Raw genomic sequence first — 13101 nt, 5'->3', positions numbered from 1 at the left:
ACATCCCCCATTCATTTTCTGACCGCAAATTTCAGAGAAGCTGCTGTAGGACAGACTTGTGTATCTCCACTTGAAAATGTCACCAGTTTGGCCAGCAGTTTAGAAGCTGCTGCTAACCAGTGCTTTTTCCACTTATTTTAAAGCCCTTATTTCACATGGGCACTTCATGTTTCTGCTGAAAGCGTTATTGACCTCATGATATGCCACAACCATGGTTTCTCTCTTGGCCACTTACCCAGTTAGATAAAGATTTTAATTGATATGAGATGGTTTTTCCCTGCCAAGCCAGGCTGCCAGCACCTTCCTGACAGTTTCTTGCTGCTTTGTTGTCCTATAGGATCTCTTGAAGGAACCATTCAGTCCTTTACTCTAGCACCTTCCTCAATGTTTCAGGCAGGTGCCTTGGTCTTTGATTCCCTGGACCTTTCTTTCCTCTCTGATTTGGTTTTTCTCTTTCCTTGTCTGTGGTTCTGCTTTTTCTGATGTTACTTGGTATTAGATAATTTGCTTTGCAAGATGTCTGTTGTTTTTGGGTTTTTTTTCAATAGGCCATGGTCAAAAGAGTGAGTAAGAGTGCAACTGCAGCTGCTCTGTCTACATCAGGCAGTAAAGGAACTTCCAGTAACATGGACAGAGGTAACCAGAAAAAGATCAGAGAGGAACAACAATCTGAAGTAATTATTTGTCAGGAAACCTTTTGCTCAAATTTTAAGGCAGCATGCTACTGTTAAACTTTCCTTATTTATTTGGAAATACCCTTCCTTCCTACCAATTTATCAAGCTTCAACTCATTTTCTGCAGAGAATTTCTGTATTTGCTGCAAAGTGCTGATACTCTAAAACAAAATTTGGAACAAAATATGGAATTTCCATAACTTGGATTTTTAAATAGACTTTAAAATATTAATAATCCTTTGTGGTGTTGCTGCACAACTCGGCAGGCAGGTCTGCAGGCCCTTGGGTGTTGCTACCACAACATGAAGCAGCAGCTTCATAGCTCCAAATTGGACTCCTGAGGAGCTCAGAAATCTGCAGAGTTGGCAGCACCAATAGTGGTGACAAGGAGCTTGCTGGCAGTAACTGAGAAGGACATGAAGGCAACCAAAGAAAGCTCCACTCTTGTTCACCCTTGGAACTCAACTCCCAGCTTTGTACACATAGGCAGCAATGAGATTCCCTGCCCCATGTGAAGTTTATACTGATCTACTAAAAATTCATTCATAGGCTTTACATAAGAGGTTTATGTAACATAGGTTTACCTAACATAACGCACCAAAGGCTTCATCCTATGAATTTTACATAGGTAATGTCGAGTAGACAACCACGTGATACATTTCATAAGTTTGTATTGCAAAGCAATTATTTTATAAAATTATATTAATATAGTGCAGAATTCATTAAATACTAATATCAGTATCTGTGGTTGCTCAACACTGAACTGTTTATGGTAGTCTTAAAAAAAAAATCAGTGACATTTGAGACAACCTAGGGTTACCTCTGGTCCCCAGAGGTGATAAAATTAGTTTGCTTGTAACGTATGTTAATTATGCAGAGTCCTTGCCATGATGGTAAGCAGATGAGTGACTGGCAAGACAAGGGGCACAGTGTTAAAATTGCTCTGCTGGCAAAAGCTGTCTCCAACCCAGCTCTAATGCTGCCTGTGTTGACCCTGCCTGGCAGCCCAGGTTTGTGCACAGCACTGCCCCTTGCTGCCAGGCAAGGACTGCTAGGAACATCACTTCTGCATCAGCAATGGTGGCAGCTGGAAGAAAAGTGCCCTGACACCTCCAAAATGGTATTTGAAAGGCTAAATGTGAACATTCCTATTACCATGTTCACAAGCTTGAGTCAGCAGCCAGGCTCAGGCCCAGCTCTTCTGACCTATCCAGTCTGCAGCACCACATTTCTCTCTCTCTTCTCAAACTGAGTTTTAGACCCCTTCCAAGAGTACTGAATGGGGTTATTTACTCAAGCTGTAGATTGCTACCCACTGAGCCCCATGAAACTGAAAAAAATAAACATTGGGGTTTAACATTTATCTTTATTTCTATTTTATTCTCATTATTGTTCTCTAATTAATAAATTGGCACCGAGAGACCCATCCACTTTCAAACAGACCAGAGCTCATTTGCTTGTATTGGAAACTGGGATTCCTGGCAGAGAGACAGATGCTGAAATGCTTTTAAATTTGGAGGAAACTCAGCATAAATGTGCCAAAGCTAAAGCAGGAAAGGTTGTGGGGTTTTTTACCAAAACTATTGCTGTGATACAGCTCCCGGCGTGGGTACGTATGGGGCTGACTCCTGCTCCAAAGGGCTGCTCTCTGATGGAAAGGTATTTTGCCTGCTGTGGCACTTGCAGTATTTTCCATATAGATGCCCTGATGAGGTCCCCAGTTGCATCATGGCTGTGGACTCAGGAGACCAACAAAAGCATGTTTAGAATTGTCCCCCTCAAGGCTGGCTACAGGAACACTCAACTACTGCAGAGACCAAAGGCTCACTGAGAAGTCTCTTCATTGCTCCTCAGCCAGCAGCACCAAGGGAAGGAAAACAGGGTATTCACCCCCTGCATTGGCCATGGAGAGGAAAGAAGGTAGATGCAGATGGGAAGAGCACAGCTGATGCCCAGGGAGAGCTGTTTGTGTCCATGTCTGGGAGATGCACAAACAGCCCCAGGGTGCAGCTTTGAACAGGAAGAGTCACCTTCCTCACTCAAAATTAAATATTGCTGGTCTGTCCCCATCTGCCTCTCAAAGGCCTTGAGCTTGTGGGATCTCATCCCTGGGGGTCTCCTGAAAGGCAGAGCTGAGCTCGCCCATCAGCGAGTGGGGGGCTGGGATTTGCTGGAGCGAGCAAGGTGACATTGGCAATGCCACCAGCATCGGTCCTGCCAGGAGACCTGAGGAACTGCTCTGGGTACTACAATCACTGCTGGGCCAGTCTGCAGAGGTGGGGCTCCGTGGAGGGGTGGGTTTAAGACCTAGAACCCATTTCTCTTGAAGTACTGGGCTCGCCTAATCACGCTGTTGACATAGTTGTAGTCTGTGCTGCATGGGTCCTCCTCATAGACCTGGAGGTTGCCCATTTTTGCATGGTAGGTGCAGATTCCTCCTGGAAAGAGTTAAGAAGGCATTGTTATGGGCTTGTAAGTAAGAGATAGAGATTTAAGAGAAAACATTTGTAGCAAAAAATGCCGTGTATCTCACCAAACAGTAACTGATTGACAAAGTGCTAATTGTGCATTACTGTTGAAGTGACTGGTTTTGTAAAATCTTTATTGCTTTAGTGAAGGAGCCCATGACTCTCTCCAAATGCAGGTGAAAATGGAAAACTGTTACCAGAAAAGGGTGTAATCAGAGCAAAGGAAAGGCAGTAGCAGAGCAAGGAAGGGAGAGTAAGAAACAGCATAGGGTGAACAAACCAGCACACCAATAGCATGGACTACAAGGAAACCTGGATTGCAATCTTCCTGAACACAATAGGTTGCCACAATAATTCTGTTGTGTTCTGATGCCTCAGATTCTGCATTCTCCAGTGATTTTTGTTTAGTTGCTTTCTGTCTTATTTATTCACCTAACAGCGATTTCTCATTGCCAGTCTACTGGTCTGGTACTGCTCCTGTTAAACTAGAAAACTCTGCTTCTGGTTGTTACTTTGGGGATTTCTTTTGTTTGTTTGGGGTTTTTTGTGGTTTTTTTTTGTAAGAGATGCTGTAAAATCTGCCAGACTGATGCTCTTTTTCCCTTAAAAGTGACACCAACAAGCACACAGCACTCCTGTCAATCAGTCTTCCCTCCCTAGTACAAAGCCCATTCCATACCTCTCAGCTGCCGGTCCCAGGTCCAGGTAGGATGTCTTGCCCGTACTTCATTAATGGAAAGAACCAGGATATTTGAGCACTGATTTATGTGTTCTTCACTATCCCACGCCACATAAGGTTGCAGTTGCACATAAGGTTGCTGCCTGCTGATCTAGGAAAGACAAGCAAGAAAATAGGTTTCCCTCTGAATGCCACTCCCTCTTCACTGCACTCCCAAGCTTCGACTCATTGAAGTGACCTTATTCAGGACAACACCTAAGCACAGCCTTTGATACAGAGGGATTGCAATAAAGTGCTCTTTCAAACACAGAAGAGTCATTTGCTAAGATAAACCTTGGGGAATGCACTGCATTTCTGTGCAGTTGCTCACGCTTATCACCCTGGAGTACCTGCATCAGGCCGTACTTCTGCCGTCCCTGGTCCCAGCCATTGTCCAGGAGCAGGCCGACACGGCTCTCCTGGGACATGATGGCACCGATGAGCGCTGGGTCCAAGCAGAGGTTTCTGGCTACTCTCTTAATTGGGATCTCGTATCTCCTCAGGCGTGTGAGGTCTGCCTCAGCAGTCCTCCGTATCATGGCATATCCTGCGGCGTAGGAAAAGGCAGACTTACACATGCCCCTTTCCAAACCCCTTGCTTCCCCCTTGAGCAGGTGTGTCAAAGGAGTAACTCAAGTTTTCAAGAAGTCACATCTTCATCAAGTTGGGCAGTGGGATTTGAGGAACAAGAACAACTCTATTGTCTCTGACCATGGCCAGGGAGCTGCTGTTCCACTACCCAAGGATGACCAGGGGAACAGGGAGGCTTCTTAGGAGGTGGAATGCATGGTCCACTTCTGCTGCACCTCTGGAGTCAGAAAAGCCAAGTTTCAAAATGGATTTGAAAAAATTGAGGGGGATGTTACTACAGATTGTCCACACTGCAGTAACAGCTATGTTCCATTTCTAGAGAGTGGGGGCTTTTTTAAAGCAAATTTGAAACAGTTTGGAAACAAGCAAGCAGGTTCAGATCTATGCTTGAATGTCTACAGTCAGGTGTCTGCCCTGGAAGAGCCTACATCTGAGGAACATGGCAAAATCCCTGGAGATATCAGCAGCATGAATGTGACATAGTCAGCTGTGTGGTCACACCAGGCAGTAACACCAGGCAAGAAAGAGATATGTGAAGCACTGGCCAGCTCAGCCAACATACCAGCACTCAGGACCTGGCTCTGTGTATCTTACCCTGGGAGCAGACAAGCCCTGGGACTTTGTGAGGAGGCTGATGCTGACAAAGAGGCTGTTTTGACTGAAAAGAGGTGGTACTATTTCCTTTTGCTTTGAGGCCAAAGATCCTGACTATGGGACATGAAGTTTGTCCTTCCACTTCCCATCAGGTCTGGAGGTTTCACCTGCTATTTTGGGAGAGGAAGTGTCACTTTCTCCCTTTTGGCTTATTGAATAGCTGCACCACATTTAATTTGGCAGTGGCAGGAGGTAAGGCATCTCTCTGTCAGGTACAAACAAGTTGACAAATCAAGCAATGAATGATACATACCACAATCAGAGGCTCTTACAGGTGTACAGGAGACTGGGGGGGCTTGAAGAGCACTTATATCGCCATAGCAACTGTAGCTCATGGATGGAGCTGAAATATTAAACGGAGCTGTTTGAGCACATAAGATCTCAGAGCAGTATTGTTCAAATCCTGCAAGTGCATACAAGTCAAGCATGAGAGTCCAGACCTGCAATGCACATCCTCTTGTGTTGGCCCTGCTTGTGCAGTTGCCACTGGTCTCCATCAGTAATGTTATCAAAGAAAGGTAGAGAACAGAAATGGGTTATTTTCTAATTGAATATTGAAGCAAATGGACCTAATGACTGTTTAGATGAATATGCACCTGCCCTGTTAGGTCTAAAGGCTGGTGTGGGAGAGAAGAACCAGAGCCTCTGCATTTATTTGAGGGCAGTTCCCATTCAATGCCCCCCAGCGTTTGGAACCACTCAATGATGGCTGGAGGTCACTGAGCACCCTGGCTGGGATTGTCTGCTGTGTCCCTTGATAACTTGGTGAGGAATTAATTCAGGAGAATGCTTGCCTCAGTCTGGGAAAATTACCCTGTTTCCCCAGTAACCAAGGAACAAATAGCCTCCATCAAATAGATTGCCACTTTTGTGAGACCATTTCTGAGAAGGCAGGGAGACTGGATAAGGTTAGCTGGAAAAACCAAAAGGAGACATGGCTGTGACTCCTTTGGTTTCAGTCCCATCCTCCAGATGATCTGGGTTAAAAGACACATGTGGGCAGCAAGCAGCCTCATACAGCAACTGAGGACCTTCAGCCACACAGGATCTTACAGAGCCATGCAGGAAGGGAGCCTCAGGCCTACTGCACACTTCCTCTCCAAGGTCCTTCTGCAAACAATTCCCACTGTGCTTTTGACAGCAACCCAAACCAGTCTTACCAACAAAGGCTGAAAGACCCAGCAAGAGCAGCATGGGGATCATGGCGATGGCTCTCCTCAGCTGTCCCAGGAGACCTGGAAACACAGCAGTCTGCAAAACATGAAGAAATTACTGCTGATTTTCAACAGCGCTCTAGCAAAGTTGGCATGCCAAAAGCTTCCACCCTGAGGCACCAGATAGGGATGGCATTAGCTGAACAGGGGTTGGGCAACAGAGGAACTTTCTCCCCTTAGGGAGGTTGGGATCAGGGAGGTCCCTGTTGGCAGCCTGGATCAGCAGGGTCCTTTTTAGCCCCTGTCAGCTTGCTCACACTGCCCCTCCTGAAGGCCCATAGTGTGTCTATAGTGATGAGCCCATAGTGATGAGCAGGTCCACTAGCTTGGCTTTAAGTTTATAGGTGTTTGAAGTCTAATGTGCTATAAAGTGCACACAACCCCTGCCTCTCTGTTCAAAAAGGATTTTTCCTTGGCTTTTGGAAAAACTTGTTTTCAAAAATCAAGAACTATGACCCTTAATACTCTACTAAGAGCATGCAAGGCAACTCCAATATTTATTTGGTGAAATAATACTTCTCTGTGTGATACTGGCAGATAACCACTTTACTAATAAATGTGTTTGTTGTGCCTTGTCACCAGATGACACAAGCAAAAACGACACACCACAGCCTTGGTCACGATGAAGAGACTAATTTATTTTTTCTGACTCCAATCTTTTATAGTTCTCAAAAGATGCCAGTGGATTGGAGGGTGAACGTGCCACCTCTCCAACGACACTGGACAAACTACCTGTACATCAAATTTCTCTGCCTCTATGAAAGAATGCAAAACAATAGGTTGTATACAGAAAGTTGTGTGAGAAAGTTCTCTACAAGAATGTAAACTCAGAAGGCTTTAGAAAACTCTTGATAACCAGGGCGACAGTGCCTATTAATAAAATACCAAAATATCACCAGATGATAGCTATCAAATGATGAACACATTTAAACTGAGCAGCTTTTATGCCTTATAATTTTTTTCCAAGAAGAATTCAAGCACAAAATACCATGCTTTTTGTAGGCAATTAACACTAATCCTGTTAATACTTGAAAACACATTATCAGTTTTAATAGCATGTAACCATTTATCTAGCCTGCATTTCTATTGCAAACCAGATTATATGGATGCAGAAACACAAATAATCCACCAGTATCATTGGAAAAAGTCCCTTGTCCTGACTGAGCTTATTCAGGCCAGCAATGCCCACAGCCAGATCAGGGTACACTTGGTAGCTCTGTTTGAGCTCTAACTCTAAGGCTAAGTATTCATAAGCCCAGATCAATACCCAACACCTACTAATTCAATGGCAAATCCATCTGGGTCCCTATTGAAAGCTACAGGATGTAGCTGTTTCCACATGCAGGAATTTTTTTTCACTCCACTCCCATCACAAAAACCTCACAGGCCTTATATAGAAACACCATAGCAATCACAATATTGGCAAAATGCTAAATCAAAACAAATAAAGGCTTCTGGTTCTAAATAAATATTCTGTGAGTGAATTCAGACTCACCTGTATTCAGTTGTTCTTCCTCTGAGGCAGGTCACTTGATGACTTTTATATATATACATGGGAAAAGGTATCCACCCCATGGGCTTTGGAATGTTAATTCCTACCTAGTGTGATGACTGTTTTAAAATATGCTAAGTAATGTATATTAAGAGCTTAGAACTCCAATGATTTCTTTCATCCAAAGATTTGCATAAAGGGTGGTTAGTCAGACTCAGGACAACTCTGTGAAAGGAAATAAACACTGGTTTTCCTCCATCAATAAGCACATTGATGCACAGTAAATGTCTTGAAGAAATTATTGAAGTGAATCAGTGGTAAAGGCCCGGCAAAAAAAAGATCCCTGTGTAGTCCTCTCCTTGTTTTGTATCTGGACATATTTCTGGAAGGATTGTTTTTGTCTTGTTTCTTCAATGGTTTCAGATAGGCAAGCTTTTAATTAAGTATCATACTTAAGTATCATACTTTAATTAAGTACCATATGAATTTTAACAAGGACAATTAAGGAAAATCATTCCACTGCTTCATTGTTTACAACAAACCCAATTCAGGATGGGCACTTGACTACTTTGAGAGCAGAGGCAGGGTCTGAGTTTAAGATGTGGGGAGGGAGGAGGTCGCAGCAGAAATTAGGAGGAAGAAACTGGTCTCTCAGCAACTGAAGTTAGTGGGGACACACAGAGGGGCTCTGAAAGACTTTCACTTTGCAGCCAAGACACTTTTCACATCTCTAAAACATCTGAGTCACTTGGAGAAAGAAAGACAGTCTGGGAGGCCAGTGCCCTTCAATCCTGTTCTGTTTGCCACATTTTTCTCTTCCCTAGACTCTGCCCAGCATGCATGGAGGTTAGGAAGGCCAAGATTTTCTTCTGGTAGCTTTTTCTTCCTTATTTAATGCATCACAAATCCATCTATTCCCATTGTTTTTGGGACTGATGTGGCAGGGAGGAAATGCTGTTTTGGCCAGATACTAATGAATATGTTCAAAACCAGGCATTGTTAGCGGAGGTTTAGTATAAGGGTTAAAGTGAGTCTTAAATAGAGAACAATGAGACAATAATTTTGTATTAGAAAGAGATGAATTCTCTTAAATAGATTATAACAATTTAGTATTAACATCTGGGTGTCCTTTATAAAAACAGCATCATGTTAGTGACAGAAAACTAATGTTCCTCTGTCACTGAGCCTGTGTTCGTGCTTTGAGACCGTCTTTGAGAAGTAGCCTATAATCTTAGGTAAGATTTATTTCCTAAGATTTTGTCCATTTGCTGATGGTCCTTAAGATAAAGTTTTGAATTGAAATACTGTTTGTCTTTGCTACATATTTTTCTCTTTCATTTGTTACTATGTAATCACATTTTTCTACATTTCACAGTAGTCACGTGAATTCTTAATGTGTATTCTGCATTGCATTGCTCCTTATATACTCATTGAGTAGTGGATGTTATGTTTTAAATGCAAGTTTTTATCTGTGCTGCTATAAGCTCTTAGGTCCCTGGGACAGATTCCTTGTATTCATACAAATTCCACTGTAAGCCCAAATAAGAGGATACTTTTTCAGCAGTGTTATGGACTTTTTCTCGCTCAAAACCTCTTTATCCACACATTTTTTCCAACTGCCTTTTAGAGTAAAAGCCAAAAGCAAACACCCTCTATGGAAACATGCTCATATACACTGAATGGAGCAGGGTTCTCAGCTAGTGCATTTGTCCAAGGCATCACCACCTAATAAGAGCTGCACCATGTTAGAAAATACCATCTTCTGCTAAAAGACCTTTGTGGGGCTGTGTAAACACAGAGCATTGAGTGTAGATGAGCCACTTAATGAGAGGGGGCTGCATCTATCACTAGTACAGCACATTTTTTCATTTTTATGGTAGATTTAATTTGGGAATTTTCATCAGGAGTACTGTCAATACCTATTCTCCTTGTGCTGGGTTTGGTCAGCACAGTGTGTGACTGGGAGGGAGGGGATGGAAAGTCAAGGAAAGAGGAGGAGTTCACTCATCAAATAGTATCTGCATCTTCTTAAATTTAAGAAGCAGGAAAGGTTCCTGGTATTTGTGGGCATCCTGGCATTAAGCTGCAGTGACCACAGACACGCTTTCTCTGTGATCTGTCAATGACACTGCTGGTTACATTCTGGTAAAGGGAGAACAGAGTGGACAAAAAATGTTACCTGACACAATAGCATTTTCCACTTGTCTTACATAAACTAGAAGGGACCACTCCTGAGATCTAAAGCACACCAAGGTTCAGTACCAACAGTTCTTTCCTACTCACAGATTTTCACTTTATATTTTTTCCCCCTCATGCCAAGGGAAGTTTTTACATTCTGCTTGATGGAGAGGTGATCAAAATGGAGCATAATTTTGAAAAGGACTACATGCTGCACGTTATTCTCCTTTAGGTTGCAGGTTTTAGCATCACATGTCACTGGGTGGTGAGAATACCATTTAAAATTACTTGGAATGATACCCACGTTAATTATTGTCTCCATTGTGAATTTCAACTTGTTCATAACATCGACAGGCAGATGAATTTCTCAGGTTGTTCCTTTTGTCTCAGATGTAATTACAGGTAACACCAGATATTCTCAGACTTTGTAACTGCTTTATAGGGAAGCTGCCCATCACTGCTGACGTAGGTTGGATACCTACCACTAACTGACCAGTTAAAGATGCATCTGTAGCATCATCTCGGACAAATCCACCCGAAGGGACACACCCAATTTAATAATTAAATTTCCATAGTTTTTTCTTTCTAACATCTAGTATACCTGGAAGCAATAATAGAATCATTTAGGTTGGAAAACACTTCTAAGATTATTGAGTCCAGCCATTTACACAGCACTGCCAATTCCACCACTAAACTACGGCCCTAAGCACCACATCTACACATCTTCAAAAGTCTTCAAACTTGTAACACATGAGGCTGTCAGTTTTCACTCTATTCAGAAGTGAAGAAGTGCTGAGGGTCCCAATCTTTTCCTTTACCTTGCCTTTCTGAAGAATGCAGATGAGCATTGAAGTAACATCCCACTCTGCAACTCTCCAGCCTTCACATAAAGTATCCAGGGCCAGAAGTGTTTATGAGGGAGGGAAACAAGTATTTTCCTTTGTTCTCTAAAATTAAGTTTTTAATTTTACTGTAGGAAAGGTGTCCTAGCAAAAAGGTCACTGGATTGGATTCTGTGAGGGCTTGTTGACATCCCATCTTAAACACAGGTCTATCAACCTAAAGCAACTAATTCGAAGTTTGAGCCAAGTTAGGGTCCTGCACATGGGTCGGGGCAATCCCAAGGACAAATATAGGCTGGGGGATGAATGGATTGAGAGCAGCCCTGAGAAGGACTTGGGGGCATTGGTTGACAAGAAGTTCAACATGACGCAGCCATGTGCACTCACAGACCAGAAAGGCAGCTGTGTCTGGGCTGCAGCAGAGTCAGCTGTGGCCAGCAGGCTGAGGCAGGGGGTTCTGCCCCCCACTACAGTCACATAAGATCTGGGCTCCCAAAGTAAGAAGGATATGCAACTGCTGGAGCAAGTCCAGAGGAGGGTCACCAAGGTGATCAGAGGGCTGGAGCACCTCTCCTATGAAGACAAGCTAGAATTAGGATTGTTCAGCTTGGAAAAGGAAATACTCTGGGGAGACCTTATAGCACAATCCACTGCCTAGAGGGGCCAAACATGAGAGTTGTGGAGGCACTTTGTACAAGGGCATGTAGTGATATGACAAAGGGGAATGGCTTCAAAATGACAGAGGGTAGGTTTGGATTTGATACAAGGAAAAAGTCTTTGTATGAGACACTGAAACAAGTTGCTCAGAGAAGTTGTGGGTGCCGCATCCCTGGAAGCATTGAAGGCCACGCTGTATAGGGCTTTGAGCAACCTCGGTTTGTGGAAGATGTCCCTGCCCATTGGGCTTGGAACTAAGTGATGTTTAAGGTCCCTTCCAAACCAAACCATTCTGTGTTTTAACTATTAAGGACATTTCTGTGTGCCTGGAATTAATGATACAAAGCATTGAGAACTGTTAACATTCTACAAAACAAACAGGAAACCATTTCAGGCTTTTTTCTAGGGTGGTGCACTAACAAAAGAAATAATTAGCAAGGAGGAAGTAGATCAGGAAGGTAATTAATGTTGTTCTGTGTATTACAATCACCTGATTTTCATACAGCGTCATCTTGGGAAAAGCCAATCTTTACTGGAGGTTGCATGGTTTGCAAAGAAGGTAAGTTCATTTTTAACCCTTTCTTATACAAGTCACATGTTGAAGTTGTACCACCACTTCAACATGTGGTGGGTGATGTTTGAACAGGCTGTGTTCCAAAATGCAAATTATATTAATACAGATTCAACACTGAGCTGACACAGCTGCATGGCTACTAGACCAGTGTTGGCTTAGTTTAGGCAGCTCAAGCCATGGCTGTAACAATTAATCAAAACCCAAAAAATAGCTTTAGAATATGCACCTTATGGGATCTCTAAAAGTAAGCTTTCTTAACTAGTTCCTTTCCATCAACAAGCACCCAGTATTTCTCAGTGTACATGCACTTAAAATTAATTAACCAAATTTGAAGAAGGTATTTTTGGGGTGTTATGTGCTGCTTTAGCGAGTTTGATGTGTTACCTTAAATTCATGAAGAATATATGAGCATAAGTTCCCTTCTTTAGCATATGATATAAGAATGGTGCTCTGCAGAGGGACAGGGAACAAGGAGCATCTGGCAGACTGCAGTGTCTTGGATCACCACAATCATATTGGACTGGCTGAATGCTGAAGGCTCCCAAGCATGATCTAAGAACAAAAGACACTTGTAGACTTTTTTGTGTCAAATGTGGTGGAACCTATCTCTATTTATCCTTTAAACGTGGCTCAGGAGCAACATACTCCTCAGAAGAGTTCTCAAGCAGTCTACTGTAACATCAAGTACCCTCACCTTCTGATTCTTAGAGGCTTTTCTTCAGCTCCAGAGCATAACTCTCATGCTCAAACTGTCACATAGAGCTGTTCTAAAGAGACAGATCAGCCACTACTGACAGAATTTTCCTTTGGGTTACACAGCTATTGTATATGCAATGAATACAAAAGCCATGTTATTTCTGCATCAGCTAGCGCTTGTTTTTGTGTGTGTGAGAAATGAAGTGACAGCATCCCTCACACTTTACTCTTGTGGGGAAGACAAAGGGCTTGTCTTAGAAACTGTACTGGTCAAAGCCCAAATTTCTATAGAAATTTCTGTAGAAAAGCCTTCATTTTAGTATTTCTAGGTGGGGGATAGAAA

General features: G+C 42.9%; 1 protein-coding gene across 3 annotated transcripts; it reads right to left on the bottom strand.

The window, feature by feature from the left end:
- Positions 1-1938: 1938 nt before the first annotated feature.
- On the bottom strand, positions 1939-6474 carry LOC128784709 (lysozyme g-like). 3 transcript variants are annotated; one of them, XM_053936543.1, is made up of 5 exons: positions 6266-6474; positions 5359-5448; positions 4211-4407; positions 3822-3972; positions 1939-3112 (listed from the first exon to the last, which is right to left on the bottom strand). In XM_053936543.1, the coding sequence occupies exons 1-5, from the start codon at positions 6306-6308 to the stop codon at positions 2982-2984; spliced, it is 612 nt and encodes a 203-aa protein (XP_053792518.1). In that variant the 5' UTR covers positions 6309-6474; the 3' UTR covers positions 1939-2981. The 3 variants fall into 3 exon arrangements, with proteins under 3 accessions (XP_053792518.1, XP_053792517.1, XP_053792519.1); XM_053936542.1 differs by lacking the exon at positions 6266-6474 and having other exon boundaries at positions 5359-5632; XM_053936544.1 differs by lacking the exon at positions 6266-6474 and having other exon boundaries at positions 4211-4668; positions 5359-5397.
- Positions 6475-13101: the final 6627 nt, after the last annotated feature.

The sequence above is a fragment of the Vidua chalybeata genome, chromosome 2, assembly GCF_026979565.1.
Source record: "Vidua chalybeata isolate OUT-0048 chromosome 2, bVidCha1 merged haplotype, whole genome shotgun sequence".
NCBI classification, from domain to species: domain Eukaryota; kingdom Metazoa; phylum Chordata; class Aves; order Passeriformes; family Viduidae; genus Vidua; species Vidua chalybeata.
Note: the sequence above shows the minus strand (reverse complement) of the source record. Positions and strands in the feature narration are given on the sequence as shown.

Excerpts from the sequence above, each read along its gene's own strand:
- LOC128784709 (XM_053936542.1), bottom strand. The coding sequence starts at position 5,602 with ATGGAGACCAGTGGCAACTGCACAAGCAGGGCCAACACAAGAGGATGT. Across the intron at positions 4,408-5,358 it reads TGTAAGAGCCTCTGATTGTG|GATATGCCATGATACGGAGG; the intron begins GTATGTATCATT and ends CCTACGCCGCAG. Across the intron at positions 3,973-4,210 it reads AGAAGTACGGCCTGATGCAG|ATCAGCAGGCAGCAACCTTA; the intron begins GTACTCCAGGGT and ends TGTCTTTCCTAG.